Here is a 17,563-nt window from a genome sequence, read left to right as displayed (position 1 = left end):
TTGTATGACCCAAGATGCACGCCTGCGTAAACACGCACTAATTGCAACTACAACATTATTGCAATACCTTATGTGATGTGATACAAGATGTCAAAGGTGGAGAGGTATTATTGTTTCATTTCATTCGACTTCTTTCACTATATTCACCTGTATAATTGTATATATCTGTATATATCAAGAAGAAGGGTATAATTACAAATTGAAAACTGCATAAATTACTCGAAATCAAAAAAGTTCCCATCTTTGCTAGATTACCGAAGAGTCCTAGATTCTTGATCCCATATCGACTCCATCACCTGACTTTGAAAGAAGGCGCTTATACCAAATAAGGATCATCTTGAATACCTTCTTAGAGATCCTTTTGAGTCACTTTCCAAGCTTCCCATTTCTCCTTAGCAGCTGCATAAGTATCTTTGTATTTCTACGTTGGTCAAGGGAAAAAAAAACCGATTTATCAGTAAACTTCTCCTCCTCAGGAATTGATATTTTAATTAAAAAAAAACTCACCTGTTGAGCTTCTTCAGTTAATTCTTTCCATAATTTTCCAGTTTCTTTAGCTATATAACCTAATTTTTCAGTTGAAGTTAAATTTTCAGGAATATTATTAATTTGATTTGAATCTCTAATTTCTTTTGCAAATGCAAAATAAGGTGTTAAAGGTTTTCCAGGATTACCTTGTCTTTGTTCAATTGTTTTTTTATATGCTTTTTTACCTCCTGGTGATTTAATTTTTTTTCCTGTTAATTTTTCAATTTCTAATCTAGTTTCAGGTGTAGTTGATTCCCAAAAATTTTTTAAATTAATTTCATATTCTTTTCTTAAATTTGATGATTTTAATTCAAAATTTTTTTTATCTGTTAAATTTATTAAAGACCATGATTTACCTGCTTCTGTTGCTATTTGTTTAACATCTAATTTACCTTCTGAATTTTTAATTTGATTAGTTGGATTAAGTACAAATTCTTTAAAAAAAAGTGTATATGCTGATGGTGGACCTTTTGGAGGAACAGGTAAAGTTGGATCTAGGAATTAATAAAACGCACTCAGGTCAGCTGAATTCCTTTCGCATGAGAACGAGTCCCGACCAAAATAAAAGATATACACGACTGGAATGGCTATACCGCCATGCCTTTGAGTGTTTGATCACGCGACAAGACCCAAGGATTCGTACGGAAGACGAATGATCAAACCAACAACCACTTGACTTTCCACACCGCCCTCAAATCTCATTGATCCTCCTTTAAAGTACACCGCTAAAACATCATGAAGACTCCCACACTCACCGATAACCTTCTTCTTCGCAACTATCAAAGAAGCACCGAATTGTCGGAAAGCGAGTCTAGTCGGTATAGAAGCGGCCGTACCCATGAGGGTAGGTCTAATAGTACTTAACATCTTGATTGAGTTTATCGACTTTGATTACTATATATAACCTAGATTAGAATTATAAGTGTAAGATATGATATGTTGATGATTAGTTGTTGACAGGTTCAAGGTGGGGAAGGAGGGTTGATGTACAAGAGTGGCTGATTATTACCGAAAGTGGCACATTCCTCTTGTTTCCCGAATTAACCCTGAAAATGACGTTTCTGGGTGAATAAATGATTTTTCGACGCGTCAAGCAATCTATCATTACTTCTCGGAAAACAACAAGATAATGAGAATCTCAATTATTCAAAGTCAATTATACTCGTGAAATTCGCAATCAAGTCGTGATTCTCAAAGGAGCACGATGATTGGATTTATATCAATTGCCCAACAGCCTAGCAAATAATAATTATACAATTACAATGAAAATACATAAGTTTATGCAATGCCCCTTCAGTTTATATTATATGATCACTTATTCGCTTCCTTCTCTTTCTTCGGTGATTTAGGTTGACCATTTCTCCATCTTTCACCTTTATCTAAAAATTCAAAAATCACATCAGCTTATTGTAATTACTAGATTCATTGAAACTCACATGCAAGTAAGACTAAAGCCCCACAACTCAATGCTAACAATCCAGCAAAAAGTGTATATAATCCTCCATCTCCTATACCATTTCTAATTGGAACAGCAATTTGTGACATTACACAAGCCATAGTACCTCTAAAAAGTGAATTTAAAGATACAGCAGAAGATGATATTCCAGGATTAGCATCAACTAAATAAGCTAATGTTGAAGAATAAATCCATCTGAAAATCCAATATAATCAGGATTTTAAACAATTAAAAGTATAATATCGTGAATCAAACTTACAATAATGCGAATCCTGAAATTACTAAACTGACAACAATTGCAGCTATATGAACTTTTTCTTCTGCTATCCAAGCATATGCTAAAAATCCTAATACTAAAAAAGGCATAGCTACAAATGTAGCTTTAAGACGCATCTAAAAATCAAAATCAAAATCAAAATCAAAATTAAAATTAGCTTTCCGAAAATTGTCCAATTTAGAAAATGAATTTACTTCAGCAGCCATTACACCTCCATTCTTCTTTTTTAATCTTTTTAAAACTAAATCACTATATCTTCCACCTAATATACTTGCTAAAATACTTCCAATACCAAAAGCAAGTAAAACTAAACCAATTTTTAAGGAATTATAATTATAAGGTGCATTTCCTAAAGTTATTGAAGCAGTATATACAATTGTATATTGTGCAGCAAATAAAATACCTAACCCCAGAAAAAAATTCAGTAAATTTAAAAGAAAACGCAAACAATATAAGAGGATTAATTTAGTTACCTGATGAAGTTAAAAGAACTGAATTTGCAGGTTTTCTAACTACACTAATCATAGTTGGAAGAGGATTTATATCTCTAAAACTAAGTTTTACTAATTCTTCTTCTTCCTGATTTATGATTTTCTTTTTACCATACCAATTTCTTCCTATTTTCACTTTCATTTCACCTTGTTTTAAAAATCCAGGTTGTTTTTCTACATCAATTTCAATAGCTCTTACACTATCATTACCTTGGTTATCTGAAGTATTATTAATATTTGTAATTGTAATTTCTTCACTTGGTCTAGGAGTTTCATTAGGTGTAGCAGGTATATCTTCTAAATTTTCTGAACCTTTTGCTAATTTTCTAAATTTCTTTTCTTTTTTTAATGCTTTTTTAGCTGAATGAATTTCAGCTCTTTTAGTAGCATTTGAAATTGCTTTTTGATATATTCTTGAACGCTATTAATTCCAAAATTATAACTAGTCAACTTTACGTTTATGAACAATCTTTTAAAAAAGGTATTAAATTATTAGAACAAAACCTACTTCTCTTCTCCATGAATCAGGGAAAAAAATGAAAGCAATCATCATTACACCTGCATAAGCAGCTAAAAAGTAAAATATACTTCTCCAACCAAATGCTTGACCTAATGCTCCACCAAGTAAAGGAGCTACACCTGGACCGAGCATTGGAAGTCCATAATATAAACCCATCTGATAATCAACTTGATGTCAGCTCAAGTCTATAAACTTGAGCAGGAATTCAATTACCTTGGTACCTCTTTCATGCATTTCATACATATCTGCTAAACTACCCGCTCCAAGAGCTGTGACAGCACCAGAACCGACTGCTTGTAATGCTCTCATTACGATAAGAAGAGGCATAGAATTGGCTCGAGAGGCGACTATTAACGCTATGATGTATATCTACGGTTTCAAATCAACATATCAGCTTAAGAAGCTTTACCATTGATATACAGTCGGCGACGATTTAACTACTTACAGCGAAAGAAGTCAGGTAGACGGGCTAATGGCATATATATCAGCGTTATAGACACTCGAAACAATTGAGGAAATAAAAAATTCACTTTACGACCAGTCACCTATAAGAAAAATTGGTTGTCAACTGGGAGAATTATCGAATTTAGATTTACATAAATTAAGGCTTACCTCAGATATCATAGCCCATACTACAGGTGTCCATCCTTGGAACCTAGAATTTCATGAAAAAGGGATCAATCCTACGTATTGCTTTATTTAAGGGGAAGCAATTGAAGCCAAAACAAGATAACGGTACTTACAATATATACATACTTAAACTTAAGCCTGTTTCAGCTTCACTAGCATGTAATTCTTCTGCTAATTCATTTATAACAGGATTATATATACTTGCAGCCATAATAGGACCTAGCTATATCCAAGTTCACACATATCAGTATGAAAATCAATTTATTTAGATGATTAATTTTCATCCATCAATATCATTAACAAAATTCAACTTACTAATCCAGCAGTAACAACTAAAAGTGCAAACCATTTTTTACTATTTGACCAATCTCTAGGATCATCTTCAACAGGTACATGTTCGATATCAATATTTAATCCTTTTTGTATTTGAATTTGTATTTCTTTATTATTATCGTCTTTTAATACTTTTTCATTTTTATTATCATTATTATTAATATTATCTTTTAAAGGTATAGAAATTGATTGAATTTCATCATCTTGTTGTGGTGGTGGATATGCTTCTGTAGATTGTATTCTATTTAATGCATTTGAAATTCTTGAACCTGATCTTTCTAATCCATTAGTTGTAATATTTTGAGATAATTTAGAAGGACCATCTTGTGAATTTTGTGAAATTTTCAAATTATTATTATTCATCTTAGAAGAAAATCGAGTCGCACAATTATCCTTATATCTTCATATTATCTTCTTTATGCCACGATCTGATTTCTATCTTATTTGATTCAGACTGAAGATTCACAAGTACGATGTCAATTATCTCAATTTTATATACATTGAACTTTACAGAATATATCCAAGCACATTACAGATCATCGACTCAAAAGATGTATATCGTCTACGACTTGCCGTTCCAATGAATCTCTAACCAAACGTATCTCGTTAATAACAAAAACATGACACAATATCATCGGTGAAAGCCGTCATCGGCCGACCGATTAACATTTCGGCCGGTATTGTCGGAACGAAGCTCTCAGAGATCTCGCCGTAGGAATAAAAATCTCCGCACCTGTCGGAATGACATTGCACGCGAGTACTTGTCGAACAGATAACGAGATGCCGATTCTGGAAAAAAGAAAAGCGACATGACATGGGGGTGACATCGCTTGAAATCTACCAAAGTACATATTCAATGTTCAACTTATAATTCTCAGCTAGATCGATATAATGTGCTATTCGATCTTGGCGAGCATCCATGACATCCTATCACCATATATGAAGGATTCAGCGTTCCCCTGCTTATGTTTGAGCAAGAACTTGAGCTCACGGGTGTCAACTTGGGAACCTGCTCAGGAGGTATCCTCTTTTCCCGCGTCGCCATTTCGGTCCCTTGCTTATTGAGCCCAGTCCGACGTCTTTTCTCCTTTTCGCTAGTGTGATTGTGAATTGGATCGAGCTCTTCCAGATCGGGTTGAGGATAGAGGCCGCCCTCCATACGCTTGAGGGCCTCCGCTCCTCGCCATTTCCCTTTTGACATCTCGATACTTACGGTTGATGGAGGGGAAGAAATATCGCTTCTTCCGGATTCATGGACATCTGGTTCTGACCGTGATGAGAACGTTAACGACGAAGGTGTTGTCGGCGCCAGTGAAGAATCGGGTTCCGACGATAAGCGGAATGGTCGAGGTATTTTATCTGTCAATAAAGGGACATAAGCGATATGGATTTGAGGCCACAGGCTGCATCCTGACCTTGCACAAAGACCTGCAACCACCCAAATCCATAAGATGTATCGTCTACATCGGTGGGAGTTAAAGGCGCTTCCGATGAGCTGATTGGCTCTTTGCTAGGAGTTATTACTGAGAGGTTTGCGGGAGGCGTATGCGGTACTTCGAAGCAGACTTCATTGTGAGATTCGCTGTTGACGACATTATGATCCCCTAGAGCGATGTCAGTGTTGCGATTTGAGTTATATGAGATCGTTTCGCGGACGCCTGTCTCGGTTATTTGACCAAGCTCCTGCCCCCTTCGAGTTGCCACGAAAGTCATATCCTCCTGCATTTCAGATGGTGAGAGGACAGCTGCTTTATTACCGCGAATGGTCTCGATCGATGAGTCGTCTTCGATGTCCTGGTCATTGCGTGGTGATGGATTGATAAAGAAGTCAGCATCAGGTCCCACTCTGTCGGTGTCGTCAACGGAGGATGCCGATACTGAGGGTGTTGACTGCATCCCAGGTATCTTTCTGGGCGTTGACACTCTCTGTTTGATCTTACTAGAACCACTGGATGATCTGCCCATATGTTGCTGTCTCCGAGATACTGATGGCTGCGTGATGTCGTTGAGCGGTATGGAGAACTCCAAATCGTGATTGTTGGGAACTTGTCCTTGATTCTGCATTACTATAAATCTCGAGCGGGGGGTTGAATCGGGTTCACTAATAATTGCAGGGTCTTCCGAGGGATGAGGAGTTGATTGTACTGATGTATCATGTCGCGTAGACGAAGCGTCGTTCAGAGGAATAATGAAGTCTTTACCTGTAAAAATGTAGTCGTTCCTCGCTGTCCTCGTTGAAGACGATGACAGCATATCATAAGTGGCATTGTGACTCGATAATGTGGGATTATCACTTCTGTAACTTCTTGGAACGATACGAGAAGTTTCAGGATCAGATATACTAGGGGAAGTGATTTCTTCTCCTGATTCCAGAGCATCCGACGAAGCTGTTGTAGATCGTTCGCTTTGTTCTGAGGATTGTCCGTCTGGCTGCGAATGCTTCCTCATACGCGGCGTGGACATTGTTCCTATGCTCTACGATGATGCTGACGTCAGCTTACCATGTATATCCGATGGTGGTCGTCGAGTCTTGTCAATTAGAAGGATGGGAGTAGATTGACATCGAATCTCGGAAGAGAGAGCTGGACATACTGCTTTACTACTCCTTTTAATCTTCTTGGCAGGCGTTCCTCTCATGCCCATACCTAGACCCAGTCTCTTTGAGCTTGACCCCTGCGTCGATTTTGATTTTTCAACCTTGAAAATTTGTCTTGACTCATTGTAATTGATGTCAGAATGAATCGAAAGACCGGTATTAGATGTTGAAGTTGATTTAGCCTGTCTTCTCCAATTCGATAATCCTTTCAAGATAGTTTCTCTTGAAGATGATCGCAGATGGCCTTTTCTGAATTGACCAGGTTGAAGAGGGGAAGAGGGAATAAGTGAGGTAGAATCCCGATAAGGTGTTGGAGATGAAGGTTCCATAATGTCGTTGCAAGGATCAATACAGATTTGGAAGATGCTGAAATAGGGAGCTTATAACAGCTTTCAAATAAGAGTTAGTATTTTAATGCAATACGGGTGAAAATAAATGGATTGATGAATGCATCGATGGAATGATTAGGTAATGACACATGTCTGTGCGTTGATGTGCCTTTGAATCGATCAATACAAGTTGACTCAACTTGATGATCGGATAGCCTACATGCTATATGTATCGCCGCCGGCCAGCTGCAGAGGCTGAGGATGCGAGAGATGATTTTTTGAATGAGCCGATGCATTTATCATTACTATAATGTCAATCGCACCCAGATAGATAGCTTTGATGGTTAATGCATGTTACAGAATCTATACAACAGATTTATAAACAAGCCAATGCTCACACAATCTTCAATGATCCAAAGAAACAGCTTAATGCTACCTCCTTTTCCGTATTGATTACCTTATTCAAGCCGCATACTACGGGTAGAAGAAAGTATCAGCTGTAACCATCATGCACATTCGCTCAAGGGATCAACTCACCCTCGTAAATGTCCTTCCGAAAAACTCATCTGCACCACTCTTCTTGCCTTCGTTTTTGGGTTTGAACATTGCTTTAACAGCTTCACTCATGCCTTCTTGAGCTTTCAATCTCTTTCTCTCTTGCTCCGCTAATTTCTCTTGAACAGATCTAGGCATTCCTGATCCTCCGTTTGAATTGGCACTTATCGAAGGTGAATTCACCCTCGGTATCGGGGATTTACCATCTTCCGCAGAGATCTTAGATGCTTTAGTTACAGGTTTTCCTATCGAATCTCCATCTATCTTTTCGGCATTCTTACGCTTTTTCGATGATTTAGCTGAAGCTCTAGCAATCAATAGATTTTCCAACAAGAGATCTTGAGTTTCCTTGGGTGGATTTATAGGTAAGATGGCACTCGTTGGTCTTGGATCAAAAGATTTACCGCAATTTGGACATGCTATTTCCTTGTTATCTCCTTCCGATATCACCGATTTCGGTTGTTCCGGAGTCAACTCGTTCTCGATTGTCTTTGCTGTTATACCTTTTGTAAGGTTCGGTATTATTCCTCTAATAGCTGCGTCTGAGAAAACACATCCGCAAGATTTGATAGCTATGAAAGGTATCACACCTGACATCTCTCGCATTGATAAAGGGCAAATGAAGGGGGTTTTGGTATATTGAGATACAGCAGTTGCTGTCGGAGGAGCGTATTCGGGATTTGGTGTCAAGTTGAGATTGATCAAATCCTGTGGATGTGAGTCGTTTAGCGGTGATATCTATATGCGCTAACCAATCACTGGAGGGACTTACCTTGATACCTTTCAGATGACCACAAATCTGTTCACCGTCACCATATTTGGATTTATCTATAAAATACTCCAATATAGCGTCTTTATTGTATAGCTTGCCCAATGGATCCGTCACTACTGGTCGGTTCAAAGGTTTCTGCAGAGCCGTTGTATATGATCAGCATACTATTTTCTCTCGGAGAAAACCACGGTACCACTTACTTTACTCAACGCACAAAGAACGTACAACTCCCTCAGTAAAGATTTATCAGTTGTGCCAGCTTGAGCCTTTGTACGAACTAAATCCCTTCTATCGGGGATAGATCCACCATCGGCACCCATGATAGCGTTGTAATTATTGATTTGGGTTGCAGTCGAGATGTGTTCCTATGATGAGAGAAGATAAATCTTGGGCAAATTGATATAGCGGTCGAGATAATCTATTTACATTTACAACGGTAGTGCACTCGGGTGGCAAACAACCGCATCTGACCACGTGTCGCGGTGAGTGCCACGTAACGGTAATTCATCGGCAATAATCCTAATCTTGATATCACACCAAACGGGATGCAACAGATCATGAGTACAAATAGGGTCGAGCTATTAATTTTGCTACCTAATTCCTTCTTTCTCTTTCACATAAGCTCACATCATGCTATAACTTCAATATCAAGTGACCAAGCGGAGTCCTTTGTTGGAATCATCTGCAAAGTCCGCTTCACAATACAGTAAGTACCTATCCCTCATGCTGTGCTTCGAATCATAGTCATTTTCCCCCTTCCCCGTTCCTCCTCCTTGCCCTTCAATGATGTAACAATTCAGTTCTGCTACCGAGTGATCGTGAGAGATAACAGAAATATACCAAAAAACTACCTGATACCCAAAACTCAAACATCCATGACTCAGACTAAAGTCGAACTTGTCTGACATCGAGCTGATTCATCGTTATACAGCAGGTCACCTCGTTATCTCAATTCCTTCCTCAATCTGTTCTAGGTGACATAGGAGGACGTAAGTAGCAGTCTGAGTTTCCCTCTATATTCCACTTTATCTTACTGCTTTCAAATTCTGAAATGATTCAACTTTAGCTCAATCCATTCTCTGACTTTGCTTCGTTTCCTTCATCTCACTCGTACTCATCATGACATCAACTCTAGCCCACTTGAAACACATCGTCTTCCTCCTGCCGATTACCTCTTAACAGAGGGAAAGGCAAGAGTTCTGAAGATGTAGCTTCTTGCGCGCGATGACGAGTTGATATCAATTCTTGATGACTCGTAATTAGGCTTTGCGATAGTTGGTTTTTCACGTTTTGTGAAATCCAATCTTGACCAGAGTGTACGTGGTGAGCGTTGGAAAAGGAGTTTCAAAGCAAGCTTATAATGCTACTATGATCCCAACTTATTCGTACACCTCATACTTTTGCTCTGAAGCTTTTTGAGAACGTATGCATGTGTTGACTCTCGTGATTGGCTCAACAGGCTCGACTCTGAGCGATCTCCATGCCAGCAATCCTGACGAAATGTCACAATACCCGAATAACTTCAATGCGCAAGCCTTCTTCGGCCAATCTCAATCCGCCCCCGCCCTGAACGGCAATGCGAATGCAAACGGTACTGCATCCCCCAATCCCAACATGAACACTCCTTCCCCTATGATGGGCAGTATACGTCCTTCCGCCTTACAGAACTTCAATAACTCTCCTGTGGCTTCGCCGACACCCAATAGGCCTCTCCAGTTCAATTCGTCTCAATTGGCATCTTTGACAGATTTTCATCAGCGTCAACAAGCTCTGTTGGCCGTTCAGCAAGCTCAGGCTCAGGCTAGAGCGCAAGGGCAGAACGTAAATGTACCAGTAGGACAAGGTCAACCTCGTCCCAATTTGCAAGCTATGCAACAAATTCTGCATCAACGATTACAGGCTCAACAGCAGCAGAACGCTCTGCAGAACTTTTTGCAAAATGCAAATCAAAATCAAACTCAGAACCAGGTGATCACACCCGCTCAACTCCAAGCTCAAGCTCAGGCTCAAATTCAGGCTCAAACTCAGACTCCTCCGTTACCACTAGGACATCTCGTTCCTTCCACGATCTCACCGCAAGCGAAGCCCAATCCGACTCCCCCTAAACCATTAACTCAAAATCCCGCTTTCAATCCTGCTCTTCTGAATGCAGCTAAAATAGCTCAAAACACCCTTAATATCTCGAACCCCTCCTTTTCTCTCAATCTTTCTCAAACACTGCCCTCAGGTTCTTCTGCTCAGCAGTCCAACAATATCCCTACGAAACCTGCCAATATTCCATTGACGCAAACCTTTGTACCTCCACCTGATGCTATTCGTCCCCCTTCGCCTGTCAAGACAGATACCAAAGCTGCAGACAAGATGGACAAGGCTGACGGTGGTGAGAAGAAAGATGAGAAGGAAAAGGAGAAAAAGAAGAGACCTAAGAAGAAGAAGGAGAAGAAAGAAGACGAGAAGGACAAGGAAAAAGCGGATGACAAAGAAAAGGGAAAAGATAAAGATGATGACAAGGATAGTAATGCACCCACGCCTAGCGCCGAGAAACCTGTCAAACCCAAGAAACCTCGAACAGAAGAGGAAAAGGCTAGAAGAGCTGAAGCTCGACGGAAGAAGATCGCTGCAGACAGAGAAAAAGCTGCTGCTGCCGCCGCCGCAGCCAAAACGAACGGTGAAGGCGATGAGGGAGTTTTTTCTGCTGCCCCTACCGCCAATGATGCTACTCCCTCTGGAGAAGGTACCAACGGGACGAAGGTTGGGGAGGAAAAGGATGCCAAGGAACCCGAACTTAAACCCATTGAACCCAAAGCTGTCCTTGCCACTCCCGCTGTAGCTCCTGAGACTAGGAGTAGGAGGCAGGAAGGTATGAGGGGATCCATGAGAAATGAGAGTATGTAGTGGCCGATTTGAAATGTCATCTCTGAAAGCTGACTGATTTTCTGTACTACCAGTTGCGCGTCTCATGTATGGAGCAGGTGATGTACCTGAACCAGACATCGACACGGTAGATTATATGGAGGACATGGTGACTGAATTTTTGGCCGACTTGGTAAATTGGCTTCTATTGCAAACCAAGGAAGTCGAGCTCATTCCTATCTTCGTGTTATAGTGCCGCCCAATACCTCCACTGCGTCCCACACTAACCTCACAGCCTCTGCCAGTCCCACTTTCATTTGACGTCATTCGTCACCGTCTCAAGACACCAGCCTATGGTAAATATCTAGAACGATTCGATCATATGGTTTACATGTCAGAAATCCTGAAACAACATCGAAGAATCGCAAACCCTAATCTGAACGACTTGGTCGAGACTGTAGGAAACGACTACCTGGGTTTAGATGATCCTTCCGCCAATCCCAACGGACTCAAACGATCAGGCGAAGGAGATGAAGAGGGTCGAACCAAAAAGAGGGGACGACCTAACAGCCAAAAAGTGCTGAAAGATAAGAGCGAGAAGAGAAAACCGGGTCCACAAAAGGGATGGAAGTTGAATCGTGATCCTAACGCTCCATCTCTGAAAAGATTGATACCGGGTATGGGTGCGATTGGGCAGAAGAGGAAATATATTAGGAAAATCACCACTCCTGGAGCAGGAGGAGGGGTGAAAAGAGAAGGATCTATAAATATATAGTAACGGAGTATCCATAAAGTCAAGTTGTATATCATCGCTTGTATTCCCAAAAACATAGACACATGTTGTATCTTAACTCAGTCATAATCTAACGTCATGCAACGAATTTGTCATGACTGCATTGTGCAAGTATCGAATGATCTTGATCCCTACATGCAGAAGGGATTAAGGCATTAATTTCATACCTTGCCACCAAATCCAGATTCCAACAATCAATAAAGCTAAAACAGCTCTAGAAAGTGGTAATTGAACAATAGTTAAAATCCACATCGTACCCATCGGAGGAGCCTGAAATGCAATATTGAGTAAGAATAAGTTTCATTCAATGAAGGAGATATTACTCACTTGAGCAGTAACTATACTCCAACTTGCTTTATTAACTAACCAAATTAATCTACATCCTGAAAAAATACTTGAAAACATTAAAAAAGAATTATTTAACCAATGATTTGAATATCGATTTGCTACAAAAAAGTGAACATATAATCGTTAAACATTATAAGCAAAATTTAATTTATTTACAAGTCTTTGCAACTTACTATATAAAACAATCATATAAAGTGCTATTCGAGTTTGTTTTTTTTTTCAAAAATTCTCATTAATATAAATCCCTCACAAAAAACGAAAAAAAATGGTTGAATTTAACTTACTAGGTAAAGCAGTTAAACAACTTTTAAATAATTCAGACAATTTAGGTCTATGATTAAATTGTAAATGAACTAAAATATTTAATAATAAAAATAAAAAAGTAAAAGGTATAACAATGATTAAAGTTTTGAAAATTTCATCATTTTTTTCTTCTTCTTCTTCAATATGGTTATTTATTATATTTTCATCAATTAATTCACCAGGATTTATAGTTAACAAATTTGAATTTTTAGGTAATTTAATATCTATTAATGGTTTTTGTTTTTCTTTTTGATTTTGATTTTGATTTTGATTTTGATTTGGTGATTCTTCTAATATAAATTGTGATGGTCTTTTAAGGGGTATTTCTTCTTCTTCTTCTATAAATGATGTTTTTTTCTTATTTTGATTTTTTGATTTATTTTTATTTTTACGTTGACGCGTAGTTGATTGTTCATTCATATCTTGATTCGATGTTGAGGGAAGCTCTTCTACTATCGCCATTTTGACTTTTTTCTTAGAGTGAGTGAGATGAAGTTTGAAAGTGTTACATAGCACAAGAAGGACAAAAGAAAGCCAAATTGTTGTTAAGTATATAAAACTCAAATATGAGATGTGAGCGAGCAACGCGAAGCGATTGAAACTTTCCGACGGAGAAAAGTTATGAATATTCGTTTTTTCACCAGTTGCAGCTGCATGTAGCTGAAGATAACGCTATCGAGCACTGAAATCGTCTCTTGCGCGTGGCAACATGCTACTTCCACATCGATTCAACAGCTCACACAGACACTTATGCGCGAGCTGCATGAGATTACTCAGAGCTGCAAATCTTCATTTGCATTTACAGTGTGACCATCCGTGAAAGTTTTAATCTGTCTCGAAAATATTTTATGTATAAACAAGTATGCATTAATTGTTTATCATTATATTGCATTATGCGGTGTTGAACGCTCTCCTCAGTAGTCTATACAAAAGATATTAATCTATACAGCGATTGAAAGTTTCCCGTCTATAATAAGAGGAAACAGTTTACAACTTCTAGAAGGAGAATGTATGGGGTATATCAATGCAAGTTGAATGCTTATGCGGGGGATCATTTTTCTATCATGGGTATATGAAAGAAGTGAAAGTGAGAAGTGGGAAAGAAGAGTGTTTAGTGACCATTTGTGGCAATGGCATTACCATTACTTTGACCATTGATTTGTTGTTTGACATTTTCTACTAAACCATTCAAACCTTCTTTGGCTACTTCATAAATACCATTGACAGTTTGTGAGGTACCCTCAATTACCTTTCCGACGGTGCTTTGATTTAACATGAAAGGTTCAAATATCGACATTCCATCTCTAAAATCGTTTGCAACAATGTTGACAAGGTAAGAGGTGTTCATGGTGGATTCGATCAAGTTTCTCGACGGTGATGATGGAGGGTATAGATTAGCCCATTGTAATCCTAATTCAAAGGCTTCGTCTTTCCAAGCGATGAATGAGACAGCTTCTACAATAGTCGGTTGAACGATTTCTTTTCCAGGGAATACACCCCATGTAACGGCATTAGGACCTTCACTGTGAGTATTGGTCCTCAAATCGCCTTGCTTGTTGACTGCGTAGTAGGTAATACGAGGATCTCGCTCGATTCGCCTGATCAATGGACTAAGCAATTCAGGTGAGACGAAAAATTCCAGGTATGCCTGGGAACCCCGAAGGAGCGTCAGCTACATGATGATGTAGATAAAAGAGCATCTCTAAGGACACACCTTTTGGTATACATAACCGCCAGAAGGTCCCCATCCGTGGACTTTGTCATCACTGGGGACACCATCGACAGCAGGTTGAGAGTTGATAGTCAAATAGCCTAATTCGTTCATTTTGGCTAACTGCTCATCGATGACTGATGTTTCAGAAGCGGGTGGTTGAGATGACCAAGGCAATTTGTTGAGATCACCTCTACAGAACTTCGCGAACAGGTTGCTGATATCGGAGAACGTTTCAGGGTGTCCCCAGAGGTTGTAGGCATCGTTTGCCTAGAATCACGGGATCAGCAGCTAGAAGGTAGTTTCTTTAACACCAACTCACGTTGATGTTGATTGAGACTGGATATCCATCCAAGTCACCATAAGCAGGAGAACGCGAATCACCCCATCTTCCATTGGGAAACTCGTCCCACTCATCAGTTCTCGACAAGTAGGATTGAACGCGGTTTGCCCTATTGACAAAAAATCGATCAGTACCGTGTTTACGACTTTGTATCATAATGCACGACGCACCAGAAGATAGGTCTGATAGACTCGGCACGCCTGTGAGGAGTTAAAGAAGGTCTCCAAGGCAGAGGAGCAATTTGTTCTCTTCTACCTTCCAAGCCTAATTCTTGTAGTAACATCCTTGCACCTTTCTCCAAATTCAACGTATAAATGTGTAATCCTTTGATACCAGCTTCTTCGTTTGCTAAGATCTCTTTGCACATCTGAGCCACTAATTTGGTCCCAACTTGTCTCACTTTCTCATCATCACCTTTGACGGGTTTCAAAGCATCGTAAAAGTGTTGAGGGACGATTATATTTTCTCTTGCTACCCATTTTTCGAATTTTTCCCAATTTTGGATTGGCATTATACCAGGTACGATTGGTACTTCAATTCCAGCTGCTCGTACCCTTTTCACCCAATTGAAGAATATATTCACGTCGTAAAACAATTGAGTGAAGATGAATTCCGCACCTGCATCTACTTTTTCTTTCAACCATCGTATTTCCTGTGTGGCTGCGTCTTCACCTTCAGGTGTCTCAGGGTGTCCTTGAGGGAATCCTGCTACTGCTACGCAGAAATCTCCAGGATAGTTCTCGTGAATATGCTTTACTAGATCAACAGCGTTGGTGAAACCTCCAGGCGTTGGTTCCCACTTCGATGTACCGGCTACGGGATCGCCTCGTAGTGCTAAGATATTTTGACAGCCGTGTTGTTTTGCTTGCTATATAAGAAAAATTGGTTAACAAACGAATCACATTGTTTCTCCAGTAATAGTGGTTGTGGAGAACGTACGGCAAGTGCCCATTCAACCTTTTCCTTTGGCACTACAACAAGAAATCAGCTGATTGATTCCCCTTCCGGTCTGATCTGAACGTGTAAAACCTTGACTCACTTTCGGTACAACATAAATGCATACAAGTCTCGATGCCAATCGTTTCTTGACATACTTGAACGAGGGAGCTGGTCAAATCGGCGTTCTTTCCACCAGCACCCCTAATGGATAGCAATATTGGTTATCAGCTCGTTTGACTAGATTGTGGAAAAGGACGAGGAAGCTATCTTACCATGTAATATCTATAAATTCCGGGCCAAGATTACGCATACGCTCTATTCGATCATATAGATTTTGGAGACCCTGGCGGACGAAAGCAGCTACGTCAGCAATTGACACAGTGTAGTGGGAGAAGCAGACAAAATCCCGGGAGCAGTAAAATAGGAGCGGTCAAGACCAGGTGGAGGTAAAAGCGATCGTAAAGAATTAGAGGGAGTTGGGGAGAGTGAGGAGACAGGGGGCCAACTAGAAAAAAGAAACGCCCTATAAGTAAGAAGCCTGCTGACTCACCTGAGCCGTCCTGGGAGGAAAGAATTCGAAACTCCAAAAGGTCCTACCCTCCTTTTCGGCCTTTTGCAACTTTTCAGTAATCTTCATGATATAAAACGACTAAGAGTGATCGGAACGGATAGGTGTATTCAATGGTATCTTTTGTCGTCTAGTAGTTGAGAGAACTTTTGCCTATGACTGTATGTCTCCAAGTAACCTACTATTGTCTACTATCGATATATCCGGGCGATGATCGAGATGAGAGAATGATCGAGCCTTCGATTTTGTCGATCCTTTTAGCGAATTTTGGCGGGCGCGAAATGCGTATCAAGCTGCCTTTTGAGTCAAGCAAAAGGTGGGATAGCCTTGCAAGTCAATCAGGATGATTAGATATACAATAAACACGACACTACTTTGAGGTCAAGACAAGGAATGTTTTATGAGGATGGTACGATGAGTTTGATGTTGATACGTTAGGAAAAAGTCAATGAATCAGGGACGCAACGAATAAAAAGTAAAAATCCAATAAACGTGGTTCGAAACATCAAATCGGTGCTCCCCGCCCCATCGTTCCTTCTTCCTCCTCTTACCTTGGGCTTCTTCGGAAGGTAGGAGGAAACTACATGATCTCGTCAATTGGTTGTATGCTGCATTCCGAAGTAGTATAGTGATGTGAGGGATGATTCTGGACGAGTTTTACAATGAGAACTTTGTCGAGAGGTTTTTATCTAATCCATCTGCTCATATTGTGCAGTGTTGTCTTGGAAAATGGTGTCGCTTTTTTATGCGAGCGCAAAGACAGGGGGCAAAGGTAGTCGCCAACTTGTTCTACGCCACGATTCAAGAATCAGAGCGCACTTTTGGTTCTGCCCCACACTTTTTGATCGCTTCCAGCATCGATGTCCCATCGATGGTGGCAGTAATGTTGTTTACCCACAAAATGGCATTTTTACCGGAATCCGTGAAATATCTCTGATGTCTGTCAGAGCAGTCCGCTCATATTCGTCGCTCTTCAGAAGCTTCGCATGGAAGCTTTACTAGCCTGGGAACCGCGAGACTCGCTGTATACGAGAGCTCATGCATGTTCGACATGGTCATTACCAGATGTTGACATAAGCTGGGGTGATTTATAACGGAAGTAAAAAAGTTGGACCTGGTGAAATAGGAAAATAGCGTAATTAATGCGCAGTCGATCACATCCTACAGTGAGCCCTAGTATAGTACCAAATATCACTTACAACCAAAACTAAATTGCCT

General features: G+C 39.8%; 7 protein-coding genes across 7 annotated transcripts; 1 reads left to right on the top strand and 6 right to left on the bottom strand.

The window, feature by feature from the left end:
* Positions 1-349: 349 nt before the first annotated feature.
* Positions 350-1,395, bottom strand: I206_103941 (uncharacterized protein; the record flags this gene model as incomplete). The annotated part of the gene is made up of 3 exons (XM_019156216.1): positions 350-421; positions 508-1,022; positions 1,284-1,395. 3 exons carry the CDS (start codon positions 1,393-1,395, stop codon positions 350-352), a joined length of 699 nt encoding a protein of 232 aa, XP_019011174.1.
* A 444-nt stretch (positions 1,396-1,839) lies between these two features.
* On the bottom strand, positions 1,840-4,598 carry I206_103940 (uncharacterized protein; the record flags this gene model as incomplete). The annotated part of the gene is made up of 11 exons (XM_070202857.1): positions 1,840-1,907; positions 1,965-2,179; positions 2,244-2,377; positions 2,456-2,664; positions 2,735-3,173; positions 3,261-3,428; positions 3,486-3,641; positions 3,718-3,741; positions 3,885-3,927; positions 4,016-4,125; positions 4,218-4,598. The coding sequence occupies 11 exons, from the start codon at positions 4,596-4,598 to the stop codon at positions 1,840-1,842; spliced, it is 1,947 nt and encodes a 648-aa protein (XP_070058958.1).
* A 474-nt stretch (positions 4,599-5,072) lies between these two features.
* Positions 5,073-7,160, bottom strand: I206_103939 (uncharacterized protein; the record flags this gene model as incomplete). Its single annotated transcript, XM_019156218.1, has 4 exons — positions 5,073-5,162; positions 5,227-5,594; positions 5,651-6,710; positions 6,828-7,160. 4 exons carry the CDS (start codon positions 7,158-7,160, stop codon positions 5,073-5,075), a joined length of 1,851 nt encoding a protein of 616 aa, XP_019011176.1.
* A 528-nt stretch (positions 7,161-7,688) lies between these two features.
* Positions 7,689-8,807, bottom strand: I206_103938 (uncharacterized protein; the record flags this gene model as incomplete). The annotated part of the gene is made up of 3 exons (XM_019156219.2): positions 7,689-8,423; positions 8,488-8,622; positions 8,688-8,807. The coding sequence occupies 3 exons, from the start codon at positions 8,805-8,807 to the stop codon at positions 7,689-7,691; spliced, it is 990 nt and encodes a 329-aa protein (XP_019011177.2).
* A 1,180-nt stretch (positions 8,808-9,987) lies between these two features.
* I206_103937 (uncharacterized protein) lies at positions 9,988-12,115 on the top strand (the record flags this gene model as incomplete). The annotated part of the gene is made up of 3 exons (XM_019156220.1): positions 9,988-11,374; positions 11,436-11,533; positions 11,594-12,115. 3 exons carry the CDS (start codon positions 9,988-9,990, stop codon positions 12,113-12,115), a joined length of 2,007 nt encoding a protein of 668 aa, XP_019011178.1.
* A 165-nt stretch (positions 12,116-12,280) lies between these two features.
* On the bottom strand, positions 12,281-13,246 carry I206_103936 (uncharacterized protein; the record flags this gene model as incomplete). The annotated part of the gene is made up of 3 exons (XM_070202856.1): positions 12,281-12,403; positions 12,461-12,579; positions 12,766-13,246. 3 exons carry the CDS (start codon positions 13,244-13,246, stop codon positions 12,281-12,283), a joined length of 723 nt encoding a protein of 240 aa, XP_070058957.1.
* A 649-nt stretch (positions 13,247-13,895) lies between these two features.
* On the bottom strand, positions 13,896-16,414 carry I206_103935 (methylenetetrahydrofolate reductase; the record flags this gene model as incomplete). The annotated part of the gene is made up of 8 exons (XM_019156222.1): positions 13,896-14,432; positions 14,499-14,765; positions 14,818-14,947; positions 15,009-15,706; positions 15,778-15,809; positions 15,878-15,978; positions 16,050-16,120; positions 16,328-16,414. 8 exons carry the CDS (start codon positions 16,412-16,414, stop codon positions 13,896-13,898), a joined length of 1,923 nt encoding a protein of 640 aa, XP_019011180.1.
* Positions 16,415-17,563: the final 1,149 nt, after the last annotated feature.

The sequence above is a fragment of the Kwoniella pini genome, chromosome 5 (genome assembly GCF_000512605.2).
Source record: "Kwoniella pini CBS 10737 chromosome 5, complete sequence".
In the NCBI taxonomy this organism is placed as follows: domain Eukaryota; kingdom Fungi; phylum Basidiomycota; class Tremellomycetes; order Tremellales; family Cryptococcaceae; genus Kwoniella; species Kwoniella pini.
This window is presented reverse-complemented; position numbering and strand designations above follow the sequence as displayed.